The sequence below is a fragment of the Aspergillus candidus genome, assembly GCF_002847045.1.
Source record: "Aspergillus candidus strain CBS 102.13 unplaced genomic scaffold BDW47scaffold_19, whole genome shotgun sequence".
NCBI lineage: Eukaryota > Fungi > Ascomycota > Eurotiomycetes > Eurotiales > Aspergillaceae > Aspergillus > Aspergillus candidus.
Genome location: NW_020194024.1, coordinates 190,878 through 207,124, shown reverse-complemented (window position 1 = coordinate 207,124; position 16,247 = coordinate 190,878). Strand labels below are relative to the sequence as shown.

Sequence of the window (16,247 nt, the reverse complement as noted above, 5' to 3'; positions counted from 1 at the left end):
GGATAAAACGTAGAGGAAGACGAACGAGGAAATAAGAGTAAGAAGAAGAGAAAAGAAATCATTATTGAATTCTAAAAATCCCGCGCCAACGATGCAACCACTCCTTCGATGACGCTCCCATGACAAGGCAACAATAGTCATAAGAGTAAAATGAGAGAAGTAAGATAAAACAAAAATGAGAATGTATCAATGAAAAAAGAAAAGAATGAGAAAAAAAAAACTAGGAAAGAAATAAAAAATAGTTCAGAAAGGATAAAAAGAAAAGAGAGGAATAGCTCCAACCCTCCCCTCACCCCGTACTGTTGGTTGCAACCTCCTCCAACGTCTTGTATCGCCACTCGTACTGAGCCAATTGCTTCTTCTCCGCAGGCGATAGGCTCTTGCCCTTGTCCGCCATTTCTTTCTCCACCTGCTTCAGCATCTCCCAGCGTTTGAGGATCTTTAACTGGTGGTCGCAGATGGATTTGAGGTTGGTGTCCTCGAGAGCCAGGCGCTCCTCGATGGTGGAGTGGTAGGAGAGTTTGGCGTGGAAGAGGGCCATGTCGGATTCGTCGTACTTGAGGCCTCGGACTTCGGGCATGGTGGTGGTGGCGGGGTAGGGTCCTCGTTGCGGGGGCATTGATATTGTGGTGTAGTGTTTGAGAAGGTGGGAGGGGATGTAGTAGGTGCGATGCTCTGCTGTGAGCTTGATGGTTGATGTATATGGGGATTGGAAATGAGAGGTGGGCTTTGAAAAGGGAAGCGGGCTGTTTGTTGTCTCGGTGCGTGGTAGTCTCGGACAATCTGAGTAGAAAAAGTGATGGTAGATAGACGATAGATTCCTTGGTGCTTTCTTCAGAGGAAAAAGGGAAAAAAAGCTTTGAATGAAGATCAATTCGAGGGGCTACTGGAGCTATCTTAATATACTTGACATCTCGCAGCATGACAGTCTCTGTTTGACTTGATGGTGCGTCTTGTGATGGTCTCTAGAGGCCAGTCCAATGACGACTCTAGGGAAGTCGTCGATTGCCATATTGAGATAAACTGTGAAACCACAAGGTCCGTCGCAGCGCAGCCGGTGTCTCTGGCAATAGTCAGTGAGCCCTTGAGATTGATGTAAGGCTCCGTTGTCTCCATTGCCGTAGACCAACAAACCTCGGAATGTTTTAATACTCCCGCCTCGGTCACTCGCCCTACCTGCATGCAATGGTGGCAGATTGGTGCAAACATACATAGAGCTGCCATCGTGGACTAAGGGACTGACGGTTAACGGCCACCGAGCGCAAACACGGCGTGGGCCATGCGAATCGTCTGTCCCACGTTTGAACAAAGGAATGTCAACATGTCAGGCTAGACGGAGCTAGGGTAGAGTGCTCCAGATGGCCGAAAGCATGCAAGATGGCCCTTCTGATATAAAGAAGTCTTACATTCAATGGGTTGGGCTTGCTGTTGCCATTTGCATTATTGATTCGTCTCGACTGAATGGCAAGCGTAGGTTCCCTCCTCGCGAGGGGGATCCTATCATATCACGGGATGAAGCATCCCCGCTACTTTTGTTTAGCCTTTTGCTTCTCTAATATTTTATTTCGTTTCTCTCTCTCTTTTCTTTTTTTTTTACCTTTTTGGTTTCCTTTCTTTTCTTGATTCCGTTTTAATTTCCTAATTATGCCTGATTCGTGCATCTTCCCGTATGATCTGTCGCTAGCCGCGGGATGCGTTGTTGTGCAACACTGGGAGGGACCGATTCTGGTCTAAGAAAGGCCCCTTTGAACTTGCTCAGCTAACAAGAAATTGATGATAGGCTGTCTACCAGATATTACCATCTCCGGCCAATCCGGTTTGTCAATTGTGCCGACTGAGCCACACTGTCAATATAGCCTCGACCCGCAGTGTCGAGTCCCTGATATCAAAGAGACGTTGGAAGTCACTTGTCCGTGAGTAGATCAGGGAAAACAATGAAATCGTCTCGTCAAACACAAAAACGGAAAGGGGGGGAAATAAGATGTGAAAGATGGATGAATGTTTGGTTCCGATAACAATCCATGCATGGTTCATGCCTTCATCCGATGCTGGTCATGTGTGCCCGACTGGTCAACGGGCTCCTTGCAGATGCAGTGCAATGTATTTAGGCCATGAAGATCTAGTACTATTCTCAGTAAATTCAAACGGTTATGAGTGTTGGCGATAGTGCCAGCGGCCAAGCCTTAAGGGTATGTACGCATCCGGGGCTGTATAGATCCAATGGCAGCATCTGTGGAAGGTCTGAACACTACACAAGAATGGATAAGATCTGGCTGTTCAACACACCCACAAACTTATTGAAAAAGTCTCAGCACTCCGAATCTTAATCCTAGATGGGCTTCCAAGAAGAAGATCATCTGACTGGCTAGTATGGTGCCACATGAGGCTGGGGACAGGCACCCTAAGGATGAGCCGCGTGATGTTGATTAGGGCTGAAAATAGATATCAACTTAATATTCCCTGCTTCGGCCGAACAGAAGGTGACTTTGGTTCTCCAATGCGGGGTCACAGAATATAGGATCTCTAAGACTGAAATGCACCCCAAGCTCTTTTATGGGGTCGCGTGAGCATGAACCAGATACATTGAAGTATTAGGCGTGTGATGAATGCTCCAATAGACTGTAGATAAGTGACACCCTCACCAATTGCTTCAAGTGTCTCCTTTTGGCTTAAATATCTAATCAGATCTTCACCAGCGCACTCTGGTGTCTCAAGAACTGCCACTAGTATCTTCAAGAGCCAAATTATATGTTTCCAGAATGATGTAGTATAGTGGCACTAGACGAAGGTAGTTGCAGGCAGTGTAAGCTACTCAAATGCCGTGCCAATCTTTTCAATGCTATGGAGATACCATAGTCAGTGCCAGCACCACCTTGGAAGAGGGAGCACAGCAGCACAGAGCGCAGGGAACAAGGTTTGTGACGAGTAGAGACAATGGATAATAACGGCCGGCAAAGCAGTAAAGGTCTAGTAAACGTATACCCAGGGAAGAATCAACACCACAGTCGCATGACTTGCCTATCATGATATTTTTCTATGATTGCATAGCGGTGGCATTTTGAGATTATAATGCCGGCTCATCTCGTGAAACTTAATGGGCGCCGACGAAATCGGTTGGTTATAAGAGCGCCGACATCGGTAAACACAGAGTAGGTTGCTGTGGTACTGAGAGGAATTGCCAGTTGTTACATCGCGCCATCCACGCCAATAAGAATCAGTGCAGGGTCAATCTAGAAGAAGTCAGGCAAAGTCGAGCGCGCTCAATTAACTGCGAAAAAACGAAAAAAAGAAGGAGAAGGAGAAGAAGAAGAACGTTGAATCACAGCAGAAAGTAAAAGCAAAGTCAAGAAAAGCAAGAGAAGAAAAAGCAAGAGGAAGGGGAGGTGAAGCGAAAATTCACATGATGTTATGATACCACCACCATTTCCACTATTGGAGAACAAAATATAGGAAGGAACCATGAACCGAGACGAGTGACCCGGGGAAAGAACACACCACTGAATCCATCTCCATTCCTTCCCAAAAAAAAAACATCAATCTGTGAAACAGTAACTCCGATGATGGCCTCATTAACATCACGGCTGCTCGTGTGGTACTTGACTACCACCCTCCTGGCAGCGTCCCTTTCCCCGCGCATGATGTAGTAACGAGGCGACCCCAGGGTCAGGGGATAGATGGTAACACAAACTATGATAGAAAACAAAGCTTCCAGAATGAGTGGAACCCGACGGGTCCGACTACTGTCCACTTTGGGTAAGCCCGAACGTGGCCACGGTCATACATATGATGCCGGTCATCAAACCATGACAATGCACTGCCACTACCTCACCGACATATTTCAATGTGGACAAGATTGCGGGCCTTAGTTCCGTCGGAAACAGGTCAGTCATAAAATAGATGCACTGGTCGAAGAGTCTGGCAAGATTGCGATCAAAACTACCATGGCATTACCAACGAGATTGGACCCTCGTCTGCCCATAATACCTGGCAGGGGTCAGAACGCCGGCCCACAAACAATACCAATATCCTTAGAGCGGGTTCCAGGGTTCTGAAAGGAAATATTGATGCCATGTCATCATGAACGTTAACGTCGTCCATGAGCAGCCAATCGACAATGTACACAACTTGGCCATTCCCTTGGACGAAGAGGATGGGAAAGTTTGTCCATGAGTGGAGATTGGGGATCTCCTTGAGTCTTTCGAAACCCATTTTCAACGATATCCGAGATAGCATCTTAGAAAGGGATTCCCCTTTTTGATGTATTCCTCATTATGCCAGCCGTGTCCACTGTCGATAACCGAGACAAAGGTATTTGCGCATAGGCAATGAATGGGCGGTATGGAGAAATCACAAAAATCAGGAAATAGGCAGCGAGTCTTGCATCGTTGTTCCGGTGACACAGCTATATTTTGTTTGCACCAGAGGCTCATAGAGGCCCGAACTACCTGTGTGACACAAGTAAAGGGGGCCATGTGTATGAGCTCAGATCGGCCACTTTCGCCACAGGACAACAGCCATAGAGAACTGACATTAATCCGATGTGCTTCCGTATAATTCTCTCAAATTTGCCTTGACAGTCGGGCATGATTGGCTTTATCCAAGGAGCAAGTCACAAGCAATATTATCATGCTTTGTTATGTGTACCAATCGATCTCCCACAAATGGACGCATTGGTTTTATGATACCAGCTTCGCTGGCATGTAAATACGGCCAGTAACAGATAAATGTCTTTGTTATTGCCTAGGGTCTGTTTGCTCGTCTAGAGGTCCAAGCCAGCCCGCTGCACTGGCAGATCGGTTGAGAATCAAGGTCTTAACCGAGAACATAGACTAGCCCAGCACCCGATGTATGTGAGATTCCAGTCAGATACCATTATGACAACTTACTCAATTTGTCTGCAGCAATGCGGTCTTGCGTTGAGGTAAAACCAGAATTAGAAAGCACGAGCCATTCTCAACTCAACTTGAGATCCCATGGCGTTCCGTTTGTACCACCATTAGTTACTCTGTACTAGGCAAAGGATAACAGGATTTGATCCAGGAATTGCGAGGTCTTTAGAAACATCTATAGGGCAGGAGTGTGGTAATAGACACAATTGATAGCAGGATTGTGGGCAGATTGGCAGATGGAGAGGAGGATGAGGGAAGGCAATGGAGTGACCAAACACATTCAACGTGGCACATGACCCACGTTTTCCAGTCACTGATCTTGAATCTACCTTCGTCCACTCCCTCAACAACCGATAACTTTGGATTCCAGACCTGGAATGGCCGCCGGTTCGATGGGTGCGATTGTTCTGCACAAATACCTGCAACCGTATATGATTTGGGACATGACGCCTGAGCCAAAACATGGTGAAAATTGAACCGCCTGACCTTTATGCTCCGAACAGTACAGGCTTGCTAGATGAATGAATGCCTGGTAAACTAGGGATATACTTCAGCTACCTTGTCCAAATCTACTTGAATTTCATTATCAGAAAGGAGAACCCCGCACAGGCGACCTCGGAAGGAAGAGGAATTAGTGATGCTTCCCCGCTTGGCTTCATTGATAAGGGTCGCTTTTCCCTCATGACACCCCAATAGATCTCCAGATTTCGCCCGCCGTGCAATAGCCTCGGCCAGCGTTCATCATGGCATCCAAAGTCGACATACCCCCGAGGTTGGTGCTAAAGGGTACCCCAAAAGAAGTATGTTTTGGCAGTGCAGCTCATCTGTGATTATCTCTCTCTGCCTTGCTTCCTAGCCTCGACACTATTTAACCATCCATTTGGCAGATTGGTCTTGAGCATGGCCACCAGCTGCAGCACCAAATCAAAGACCAGCTAGAGATATACAAAGAAATGTTCGAGTACACGTCCAAAATGGACTGGTCACAGGTGCACGAGCTCGCCGAAGAATTCCGCGCAACATCAGAGCACAATACACCCGACATTCATGCGGAGATGCAGGGCATTGCGGAAGGCGCAGGCGTAGGGATGCTTGACATTGTGGCGCTGAATTGTCGGAGTGAGATCTCTTTGGGCCATTTTTCGGATGGGTGTACAAGTCTCTCCTGGAAGAAGGGCGAGAAGAACAGGGTCTTGTCGCAGAATTGGGACTGGACTACGCGGGTTGGCAAGAACCTGGCGATGGTGCAGATTGAACAGCCTGATAAGCCCACAATTTACATGGTGACTGAGGTGAGTTATCTATTGTGTATCTTACATTCTTGAATGTTCATATCGGACATCTAGCTAGGATAACGGGCCATTGACCCAATGCAGGCAGGGATTATTGGCAAGATTGGATTCAACAGTGCCGGAGTTGGTGTTTGCTTGAATGCCATCAAAGCACCCGTATGTGTCAGTTCCAAGGTTCCTATCCATGTGGCGCTTCGGCTGTGTCTGGAAAGTGTTTCTGTGGACTCGGCATTGGACCGACTTAATTCCCTCGGGGGTGTAGCTTCTAGCCAGCACATTCTCTTGGCCGATAGCTCAAAAGCGCTGGGGCTTGAATTGTCTCCTAAGGGCGACGTTTATCTTCAAGAGGACGCCAACGGGATGGTTATGCACACCAATCATTTCATCGAAAATAAGTCTGTCCAGGAACCACCATGGCTTCCCAGCTCTCCCGTGCGCTTGGAGCGGTGTCAACAGCTTTGTCGGGAACTCCTCGAATCAGGCGTTGCTGGGAACAAGATTATCCCGACCCTTCTCCGAGAGAAGATCTTTGCAGACAGATACAATGCGCCAGAAGCTATCTGCGGCTCTGAGGTCCCGTCACGACATCCTATACGACAGACCTCTACTCTGTTCAACATTGTGATGAATCTTGAACCGGGCAATCTGGGGGCGGAGGTTGTGTTTGGACGGCCTGGATATGAGGAAGAGAGTGCTGTGGTGAAGCTGCCTTGGACAACTGGAAACCGATGGTCGTCGTGGTTGCTTCGCTTATTTGGCCTCTAAAAAAGGTTCAGGTACTTGTCTGCTGGATACCATACCACCATCCAGTGAAACAAACAGTAAGAATAGCAGAGAAACAGTTCAATGAATAGCATCAGAACATCGAGGTAGTGATACTATTCCTTCTTCGAAGTAAGGCATCCCATACGGGGAGCAGCATGGCCCCTTGACTGCGGGAAGAGCGGGCGACGTTATATATTCAAAGACCCAGACGTAACAACACTATCCCGTAACTGTAGACTGTCTCGAAGCAAAAAAGATAAATTTGCCAGAAATCATTCAACTGTTTACTTCCTATAATAATGCTGAGGTAAGTCCCCTATCAGGGAATCCGACCCGAGGTTCGGACTCCGATGGTCGAATCCTCGCGGGGGAATTCGTCATCGATAAGTACTACTGATAGTGTCGCACCTTGCTTGGGGTGGAGAATTCCGTTCGGATTCCGACCTCTCTTCTTACCACCACCAATTCCTCGTGTGCTGGTCAAAAGATTTCCACCTCTTCTTGATCTCTGGATCGCTGAAAAGTGTCCACTCGTGACCAAATGGCGTCGGCTACTGGAATCCCTCAGGAACATCCGCAAACCATCACCGCGCGCGAAGATGAGCCTCTGCTAGGTTCCCCCGGCGATGTCGTCCAGGAAGACCAACAACCCATCTTTTACAATCTCGTGACGGGTGCGTTAATCTAGTTGGAAACTTAGTCAGAGTTGGTGACACTGATGATTTGATGCAGGGACGGCGTCGGTGGCACAGTTCGGCATCTGGCTTGTAAGTTGTTCCATCCAGACCAACAATCTCAAATCGATAGGACAATGAATGAATCAAGATGATACTGATTGCTGCAATTCCAGCTGGTCATCCTGGTTTGGTCGAACGTCTTGTCCCATCCATGGATGCTCTTTTCCGCCCATCCCGTGAGTGGAACCTTCGACATTCTATATGAATATGTAGATATCAAAATCGCTAAGCCCAGTCACAGCTCCTCAACTCAACGGCCATTCTTCTCCAAGTCCAGGCTGCCTTGGTCCTGCAACCCACAGTGACACCCCAGCAAAAGCTACTCGGCACCCGCATCCACCATGGTATCCAAGCCGTCAGCACCCTGGGCTTCATCAGTGCTTTTATTGTGATCGAAGTAAACAAGGGTGACCATGCCCGCCTGACGTCGGCGCATGGCATCATGGGCCTTGTCACGTACATCCTCATCATCCTACAGGCCACTGGGGGCCTGGTACAGTATTTCTTCCCCACGCAGGTGCTGGGAAATGTCGCCCGCGGTAAAGCGATGTACAAATATCACCGGATGGTCGGGTACACGTTGATGATGCTCGAGCTGGCTACCGTCGCGGCTGCTACGCAGACGACGTTCAATCTGTCTGTGCTGGCGATTCCGCTGTGGGCAGTGCTGTTAGCGGCGGTTTTGGTTATCGCCGGATTGGGGGCGAGGGCGAAGAAGCAGAAGTTAGGTCTGTAGCTTTTCTCTGTTTTTGCTTTGTGTTTCTTTACAATTCGGCTTGGGTATATCTCTGGTTGGGAGACAGGGATGTCCGTGCGTGGTGGTTGGAGTCTGGGGACACTTTAATGATTTACATTGAGCCACTTGGTATTTAGCAGTTACCTACCACATGATTTCTTTCAATTCTTCTCGTTAGAACCTAGTATCTAGTAATATTCAGTTTGAGTCTATAATTAGTCTTTTGCACTTCCTGGTTGTTCACAATAAGGTACAGAGCAAGCAGATTTCCCAAACGGGATAAGCGTCGCTGATCGTCCGATGTCTTCTTTTCTCGCGATCATTCCACTATCCGCCCTGATTCCCTTCAGTCAACCCTCCACTCACCCATCTTACTTTCACTCACACCGTCATGGCGCCTGCGAGGCCTCCCTTTGTCTGCCTGCAGTGCAAAATGACTTCCTCTCGATCCCCTGTCTCCGCAATCCTCCGTCGTGCCTTTTCCTCCTCGTCTCGTCGCCCCGAGTCAATTCGACCCGCAACCGCTCCGAAACCCACCCCCGATATCAAGCACATTCGTCAGCACGCAGAACTATACTCCCGGAATAGCGTCGATCGCAACTATTCCGCGCATGCCGATTTTCCGGGCCAAATCTTGCAGCTGTCCGAGGAGGCCCGCCGTCTCGACCACGACCTCAACGCTCCGCGCAGCCGCATCAAGCAATTGGAGAAGGCTATCGGCAAATTGGCCAACGCTGCTCGACAACAGCAACAACAGGGAACCGAGGGGAAGGAAAACGATGGGAAACAACAGAATGAACTTGCATCCCTCCGCGCGGAAGCTCAGAAATTGAAGGATCAATCGCTCACGATGACCTCGCGGCGGACCACTTGCACAGACGAGATTCACCGGCTCGCCCTCTCGCTTCCCAACCTGTCGAGCGCAGACACTCCGGTCGGCACGGAACCTACGCTCGTCGAATACCTCAATTTCAACCCCGACGCCCCGCCAGATTGGGTCCGGCATCCCGACCCCACCCGCTCACACGTCGCGATCGGCACCTCGCTCGGCCTGATCGATTTCACCAGCTCCGCAACGACCACCGGCTGGGGCTGGTACTTCCTCACGAATGAGGGCGCGCTCATGGAACAGGCCCTGATCCAGTACGCCCTGAGTGTCGCCCGCAAGCACGGCTGGAAACCGGTGTCGCCGCCTTCAATCGTCTACTCCTACATCGCCGAAGCATGCGGGTTCCAGCCCCGCGACCAGCACAACGAGCAACAGATCTGGTCCATCGAGCAGAGCGACAAAGACAAGTCCAAACCGCAGCGATCGCTAACCGGCACCGCCGAGATCCCACTAGCCGCCATGCACGCAGGGCGTGACTTCGACGCCGCCGACCTACCCGTCAAACTGGTAGGCCCGAGTCGCTGCTATCGCGCCGAGGCTGGGTCCCGCGGCGTGGACACCAAGGGTTTGTACCGCGTGCACGAATTCACCAAGGTCGAAATGTTCGGCTGGGCCGACAACGTCGCCGCCGCAGAGGGCAAGGCGCCCGGGAACAACCCCACCTCAGACGACCTCTTCGCCGACCTCCTCGCCATCCAGACCGAGATCCTCACTTCCCTCGGCCTCCCGTGCCGCGTGCTCGAGATGCCCACCACAGACCTAGGCGCCAGCGCCAGCCGCAAGCGCGACATCGAGGCTCTCTTCCCCTCGCGTCTGCGCTCTTCTTCGTCCCCCTCCGAGGTTCCCGACCTCGACTCCGCATGGGGCGAGGTCACGTCGGCCTCCATCTGCACGGATTACCAGAGTCGACGACTGGGGACGCGCGTGCGCGGCGGCTCAGCCAAGGACTCTCGATTCCCGCACACGGTCAACGGTACGGCGATGGCCGTCCCGCGCGTCCTGGCTGCCATTCTTGAGAATGGGTGGGATGCGGAGCGCAAGGTGGTGATTGTTCCGGAGGCGTTGCGATCGTGGATGGGTGGCATAGATGTGATTGGGAAGAATTAGGGGAGGGGGGGTGGCACTGCCGCTAGCAAACATGCTGTATATTAAATTAGATGATGTGTATGTATGTATATTATAGTTACGATCGATGTCGCCAATTAAGGGAGCGTTTACCACTTTCATCACTATTCCTCCGTTCTAAAGAAGCGTGCCGTCCATGAATCAGTGTCTACGAGATGATACGGAGACAGCAAGAATCATATCATAATATCATTCCATATCAAAACATGAAACACGTGTATGCAGCAAAGAAGTCTCTTCATAACCCGTATATGGAATACAGAGGCACTGACCTAAAAGTAAAATGGATATCGTAACTTCGTGAAGACATGAGCGTAGAAACATGAACATAAACATCAATATCAACATCAACATTAACATGCAAGTGAACGTAAACGTAAAATTGAGACTCCGCGCATCATCAACATCATCATCATCATCGTCATCATAATAGTTGGCGACCGGCTCGACTGGAATGAAAACACCTACCGAAAATAGAATGAAACCCAAAAAAAAAAGAAATAGAGGAAGAGGAGGGTGTGTGCGCGGAAAGGATCAGCTCCATGGGATATCTTCATCTTCCACCTTGATGCAAGTCAGATAAGGAAGACCTGTGTCGCTGAATTCTCCGCCCTTCAGATCTAGCTCGAGGAAGTTTCGCATCAGCGGCTTGACTATTTCCCGCGCGAGACGCTTGATCTCGTCCATCTTGCGCTCGAAGCGTTTGAGGATGTCGCGTGTGTAGAGGGACTCGGAGGACGGGGTGGGGTGGACTTTGAGGAACTTTTTGAGCTCGTCGTGTGGGAGGTAGGCTTGTGAGGAGGGCGTGCCGATGAGTCGGTATACCTGGGCGGAGGACAGAGGGGAGGCGCTGGGTTTGGAGGCCGTCGATGATGAGTGGTGGTCCTGTTGCCGGTGGTGGCTGGCTGACTGTGAGGAGCGACCGGTGGGGTTGTTCGTGGCTGGATAGGCATTCGCGGACGTGTTCTTGAGAATGGGAGCTGGCGGGGGCGTCGTGCTGTCGACTAGCCACTGTCGGAAGAGCGAGATAGCTAGCCAGTCGAGATAGGCGTTGGTCGGACTGACGCGCTCGCCACGCGAGGTGGTCAAGGTCAGCCGCAGGAGCTTGGAGTCGATGCGCGCCTTCATGTATTCGAGATCCTCCACCTTGTCCTCGATGATGTCCAGTACGGTGCTCGGTAAGGGGGAGTAGGGCCCGTTCCGCAAGTGAGGCAGGCCTGCGGGCCATTGTCCGACCACATGGATCAGGGCTTCTGCGAAGATGACCCGACTCCTTGCGAGGTAGCCTAGCTTCAGGTAGCTCGGTGGATATTTTGCGATTTGTTTGAACAGACGCGACCCAAAACCGAGAAGATGGTGGTCTACCCGAGGCCCGGTGACTGGGAGCGCATCGTACATGTCGGCAAGCGCGAGGAGCGACCTGCACTCCGAGTACGCCGTGGCGATGTTGACGCTGTTGAGCACTGGCGCGTAGTTGTAAAACAGACGGAAGAGATTATCGTAGTCGCGGATGATCGGGTCCACCCCCGCGTTCCCCATCCGCGATGCGTGCGGGACATTCACCACGGACTGCATCCCAGCCAGGTTCGCCATCGACCGTACAAAGCCCGCTTGCGTGTTGGAAGGTTTGGTCATTGCAGAAGGGGATTGACATGCATCGCTCGTGAAGGCACTGGAAAAGCTTGGGGCCTAACGGTGTACATTAGAGCCTGTCAGATAAAAAAACGCGAACACGCGCATGCAGCATATGTACGAACCTTCTGGACAAGTATCGGCTCCTCGTCCTCCGCCTTGTTGTCCCAGTCCAACTCGTACCGCCATCTTCGCTTTTCTTGAGGCCAGTTCAGTGCTCCAGTTTCCGACTGGGCCAGAGTTGATCCATTTGACAACGACGAGTTATCTTCGCTGATTCTCGACATGAACCCTGGGTCCGGATTGGAGGGCTTGGAGGGCGCTTGTCGCGACCACTCCTCACGCGTACTCGCCTCGAAAAATCCCGAGCACTGGCAAAGGATCAGCCGGTGAACAAGATATCGCCTCTCCTGGCTGTTCGCGCGGATCACGATCTCCACGTCGCCGGTGTGGGTGAAGATTGGAAAGTCATTTTGGGACTGGTGGGCGAGACCACCATGGTGGGAGCGACTGGAGCGATGTCGCCGGCTGGTCGAGTGGCGAGACACCGACGATGGAGCACTCGGCATAGGCACAGAGCGATCGAGTACTTGGGCCTGAGAGACCATATCGGCGGTAGTGACAGCACTGGTGGTAGCAGAAGGACCCTTGGTGGTCATGATCAGCCCCGGCGCTTCAGAAACCGAGTGCGCGGTGATCGAACACCAGACCGCCGTATGCGGGCCTTCATCCAAGATCCAGCGCGACGCGAGGTTCGAGAAACCGGAACAAGCGGATGGAGCGGAGGGACCGGGTGGTTGTTGTCGGAGGGATTTTATCGAAGGCGACCAGGAGTTGGACGTAGTCTGTCGTGTGGCGGATTTCCCACAGCTGCTAATCCCCGCCGCGCCAAACAAACGGGCGAATCAAGCCTCACGGTTCGATCCTCGAAGAGGGTTTCAGAAGGCACCGAAGGTGTCGAGGCAGAGAGCCAGGTGGTTGGACCAGAAATGAAAAACGACAACAAGGGAAAAGGTGGGCGCTGATATGATGGAATGGGGTCCACCAGCTGCAAGTGGGACTGCAGCTAATCAATCACCGTCAGAACCACAATCGTAAACAAACAAATGGGCGATTCCAATGATGGGACTAGTCTCTGGTGGGAGACCGTGTATGGAATGATGCAGGGGTAGATCCAACACAATCCAGAGCCACTGATGAGGGGACGGAACCATCGATCATGAATCCTTGGAAACCCCGTTGATATTGAAGTCAATCCACGGTGACGATTGCCGACAATTAAACTGATACCGGTGGAAACTGGATCACCTGGAGATCAGCCATCCAGACTCTGACCTTTCTCTGCATTTCACTCTGACATCATACCGGACTCTAGAGTCTCCGATGGATTGGGTCAATGCGAAACAATGGCTTTCTAAGCGACTCAATCATGAGAAAGAGATGAAGACATCGACGACGTTTCTATCCGATCGACGCGTGGATCTGAAACTGGATCTGAAATCGAGAAGTGAATCTGAATCCGAATCTCAATGACAATACAACTGCATAATTAGTCATCTGTATTGTGACTCAGCAATACCCCGCCAGGCACATGATCGGTGTTTTTTTACCCGATCGGGACATAAACTCATCTGGTTTCCCCGGCCGACTCCGGAGAAGCTTTTCCTCGTTTTCACCAGCTTCATCCTCATCATCGGTCTCTGATGGAGTTGCCGTTATAGAGGGAACATACCTCATTCTGTCACCCCGCTACCTCCAATCCTTGATCCGCGACCATCCTCCCTCCGCATCCACCCGCGCCATCTCTCATCTTGGAGAAATGTTCGCCAGATCCCTCTCGACTTGCTTGACCGGCGATTCCTCCTGATCGTATACGCTTTGAGAATGACGAATACCATGCTGAATTACCTATCCCAAGCATTTAGGAGCTTGAGTATCCCGTAATGACGAAGGGCTGCTATACCTGTCGTCGCCGCCGGGTCATTTGCGACAATGGCCTCCCATCATGTCGAAAATGCCGGGATGCGGGGAAGGAATGTCTGGGATACCAGAAGCCTCTTGTGTGGGTGAAAGGTGGCTTGGCCAGTCGAGGCAAAATGATGGGTCTCAGTTTTGACCAGAATATGAAGGATTCGACCGACTCCGAGGGCAAAGATTCTTCCATGGTGGGACCGTCGCATGATTCACAGCGAGACAATCAGACGGAGACGATGCCTCCGCAGAGGTCAACGACTCTCATGGCATATAATTCTCCGCCTCGGATCCTCGTGGACCCCCTATTTCAGGACTTGAACCCACTGATGCGGTTCTACGTCGTTCATTGTACGTGAATAAGAGCCATCTGTCCTTCATACCTCTGGATGGTGCCACTAACGCTCTCAAGTCAACCAGAATGTAGCAAACAACCTGACCTTGTACACCGACGTGCAAAATCCGTTTCTAGAACTCACCCCCCTGATTGGTGGATCGCCCGGTCTCACCTATGCTCTCACTGCCACCGGAGCTTTGCACTATGCAATCATGGCCCATGATGACGGCTCACTCATGCCGTGGTCGGCGGACGGTACCAATTTGACGGGGTCCTGGCTGTCCGTGCAAGAGGTCGAAGATGCTGCGATGAGCTCCATGGCGCGGCGCCCATCGTCCAAGGCGTACGAGCAGTTTCTCGGGCTGAAACAACGCGCGCTGCAGCAATTGTCACGTGATATTGAAGACCCGGTCCTGCGCAACGACACCCGGACTCTAATCACTATCGTGGTCTTCGCCTTGATGGATGCCATCGAATCGGGAGGTGGAGCGTGGAAATACCATCTGGAAGGCGCGAAAAGACTGCTACAGACGCGGCAACAAGACAATAATCGGAACCAGGCACAGGGAATCATCGAATGGCTAGACACATCCGCCATTGACGGATGCCTCATGTGGGTTTCACCTTTCCCAACTATATCCCTGGTGGCATCTGTCAAACTGACCCATTGTGTCCCGCATCTAGCATCCAACTCATGGGGTCCACACTCGCGCGACCAGGCTCCCTCTCAAAGCCATTCTACTCAACTACCGACATGTCAGCGGCGGTCTTAAAACGTCTGGAGGAAACAACGTGGGTAGGATGTCCCGCCTACCTGCTCGAGGTCATCTTCATCGTCCACGCCTGGTGCTCTGAACCGAACGCCGGCCCCACCTCCCGCCCGAAGATGATCTTCCCGTCAGCCTTCTTGGCCAAGAACGCGGATCCGCTCGAGTCGCCCCGGGCCTTCCTCCACCACATCCAAGCCTTCGACCCAGCCGCCTGGGCGGAAACAATGCAAAGTTACGTCTTTCTCCCAGACCTGACCATGCGCCTTGCCCTAGCAACCATCTACCGCGCCTCGGTCTACCTCTACGCAAGCCGCGTGCTCTGCCGGTCCCGCGATGGACCCATGCTCTCCCTCGCCAGCGGACTAGGCATCCCAAGCGACCACAGCGACGTCGCCAACCTCCTCATCCGACAGATCACGCTGATCCCCGTCGCAGACCCCCACTTCAAGTGCCTCATCTGGCCGACGTTCATCGCAGGCGCAGAGTGCCGCGACCCGTCGCTGCGCCCGTTCCTCATGGAAAAACTCAGCGCCCTATACTACGACATCACCAGCATCAATGTCCGCAACGCGGCATGGGTGTTGAGCCTGATGTGGCGGAAGCGAGACCAGAAGCGGATGGAGAAGGCCAGTCGTCGGTGGGAGTTTCCTTCTTCTCAGCTCACTCACGACATGAACGATGATAACGACGACGATGACGACTTCGATTGGATCCAGGAGCTGGACGAGTCGCGCATTGATTGGTTGTTCATATGATTATCAAGCCTAGGATGCGTCCTACGTCTCTCTTCTTACGCAGTACGTAGTAGTATTCATGAAACATGTACATAGTTATCTATACCCCTGCGTACAGAACGCCAATTGTATGACTTGCCAGATACCTACAAATAAAATGTGAATAATACGAAAGAAAAGTCGGATGATATTCTCTAGTTATGAGAGATAGAAAAGATAGAATAAAGAAAACTCAAAATAAAAAGAAGCAAAGGCTAATAAAAGATCAAAAATCCACGAGGGATATGAAGATGAAGAAGAGAAAGAGAAGCCGCTCACGATAGATAATCAACCGAGTGGTATAGATAGAATGACAGAATGACAGAAACAG

General features: G+C 51.3%; 6 protein-coding genes across 6 annotated transcripts; 4 read left to right on the top strand and 2 right to left on the bottom strand.

Moving 5' to 3' along the window:
• Positions 1-289: 289 nt before the first annotated feature.
• On the bottom strand, positions 290-619 carry BDW47DRAFT_125344 (uncharacterized protein; the record flags this gene model as incomplete). The annotated part of the gene is made up of 1 exon (XM_024816367.1): positions 290-619. The coding sequence occupies one exon, from the start codon at positions 617-619 to the stop codon at positions 290-292; it is 330 nt and encodes a 109-aa protein (XP_024672520.1).
• Positions 620-5,632: 5,013 nt separating this feature from the next.
• BDW47DRAFT_131325 (putative acyl-CoA:6-aminopenicillanic-acid-acyltransferase) lies at positions 5,633-6,946 on the top strand (the record flags this gene model as incomplete). Its single annotated transcript, XM_024817287.1, has 3 exons — positions 5,633-5,689; positions 5,777-6,181; positions 6,266-6,946. The coding sequence occupies 3 exons, from the start codon at positions 5,633-5,635 to the stop codon at positions 6,944-6,946; spliced, it is 1,143 nt and encodes a 380-aa protein (XP_024672519.1).
• A 457-nt stretch (positions 6,947-7,403) lies between these two features.
• BDW47DRAFT_104948 (cytochrome b561 domain-containing protein) lies at positions 7,404-8,637 on the top strand. The gene is made up of 4 exons (XM_024812450.1): positions 7,404-7,620; positions 7,679-7,713; positions 7,797-7,859; positions 7,925-8,637. Exons 1-4 carry the CDS (start codon positions 7,488-7,490, stop codon positions 8,417-8,419), a joined length of 726 nt encoding a protein of 241 aa, XP_024672518.1. The 5' UTR covers positions 7,404-7,487; the 3' UTR covers positions 8,420-8,637.
• A 137-nt stretch (positions 8,638-8,774) lies between these two features.
• On the top strand, positions 8,775-10,534 carry BDW47DRAFT_104947 (putative serine--tRNA ligase DIA4). The gene has a single exon (XM_024812449.1). The coding sequence runs from the start codon at positions 8,811-8,813 to the stop codon at positions 10,413-10,415; it is 1,605 nt and encodes a 534-aa protein (XP_024672517.1). The 5' UTR covers positions 8,775-8,810; the 3' UTR covers positions 10,416-10,534.
• A 433-nt stretch (positions 10,535-10,967) lies between these two features.
• BDW47DRAFT_117244 (BTB/POZ domain-containing protein) lies at positions 10,968-12,673 on the bottom strand (the record flags this gene model as incomplete). The annotated part of the gene is made up of 2 exons (XM_024815051.1): positions 10,968-12,122; positions 12,191-12,673. The coding sequence occupies 2 exons, from the start codon at positions 12,671-12,673 to the stop codon at positions 10,968-10,970; spliced, it is 1,638 nt and encodes a 545-aa protein (XP_024672516.1).
• Positions 12,674-14,161: 1,488 nt separating this feature from the next.
• On the top strand, positions 14,162-15,898 carry BDW47DRAFT_125339 (putative C6 finger domain protein Acr-2; the record flags this gene model as incomplete). Its single annotated transcript, XM_024816366.1, has 3 exons — positions 14,162-14,387; positions 14,449-14,986; positions 15,058-15,898. 3 exons carry the CDS (start codon positions 14,162-14,164, stop codon positions 15,896-15,898), a joined length of 1,605 nt encoding a protein of 534 aa, XP_024672515.1.
• Positions 15,899-16,247: the final 349 nt, after the last annotated feature.

Coding starts and splice junctions, on each gene's coding strand:
- BDW47DRAFT_104948 (XM_024812450.1), top strand. CDS start 7,488: ATGGCGTCGGCTACTGGAATCCCTCAGGAACATCCGCAAACCATCACC. Junction 7,621..7,678: donor CTTTTACAATCTCGTGACGG/GTGCGTTAATCT, acceptor GATTTGATGCAG/GGACGGCGTCGGTGGCACAG. Junction 7,714..7,796: donor CACAGTTCGGCATCTGGCTT/GTAAGTTGTTCC, acceptor CTGCAATTCCAG/CTGGTCATCCTGGTTTGGTC.
- BDW47DRAFT_104947 (XM_024812449.1), top strand. CDS start 8,811: ATGGCGCCTGCGAGGCCTCCCTTTGTCTGCCTGCAGTGCAAAATGACT.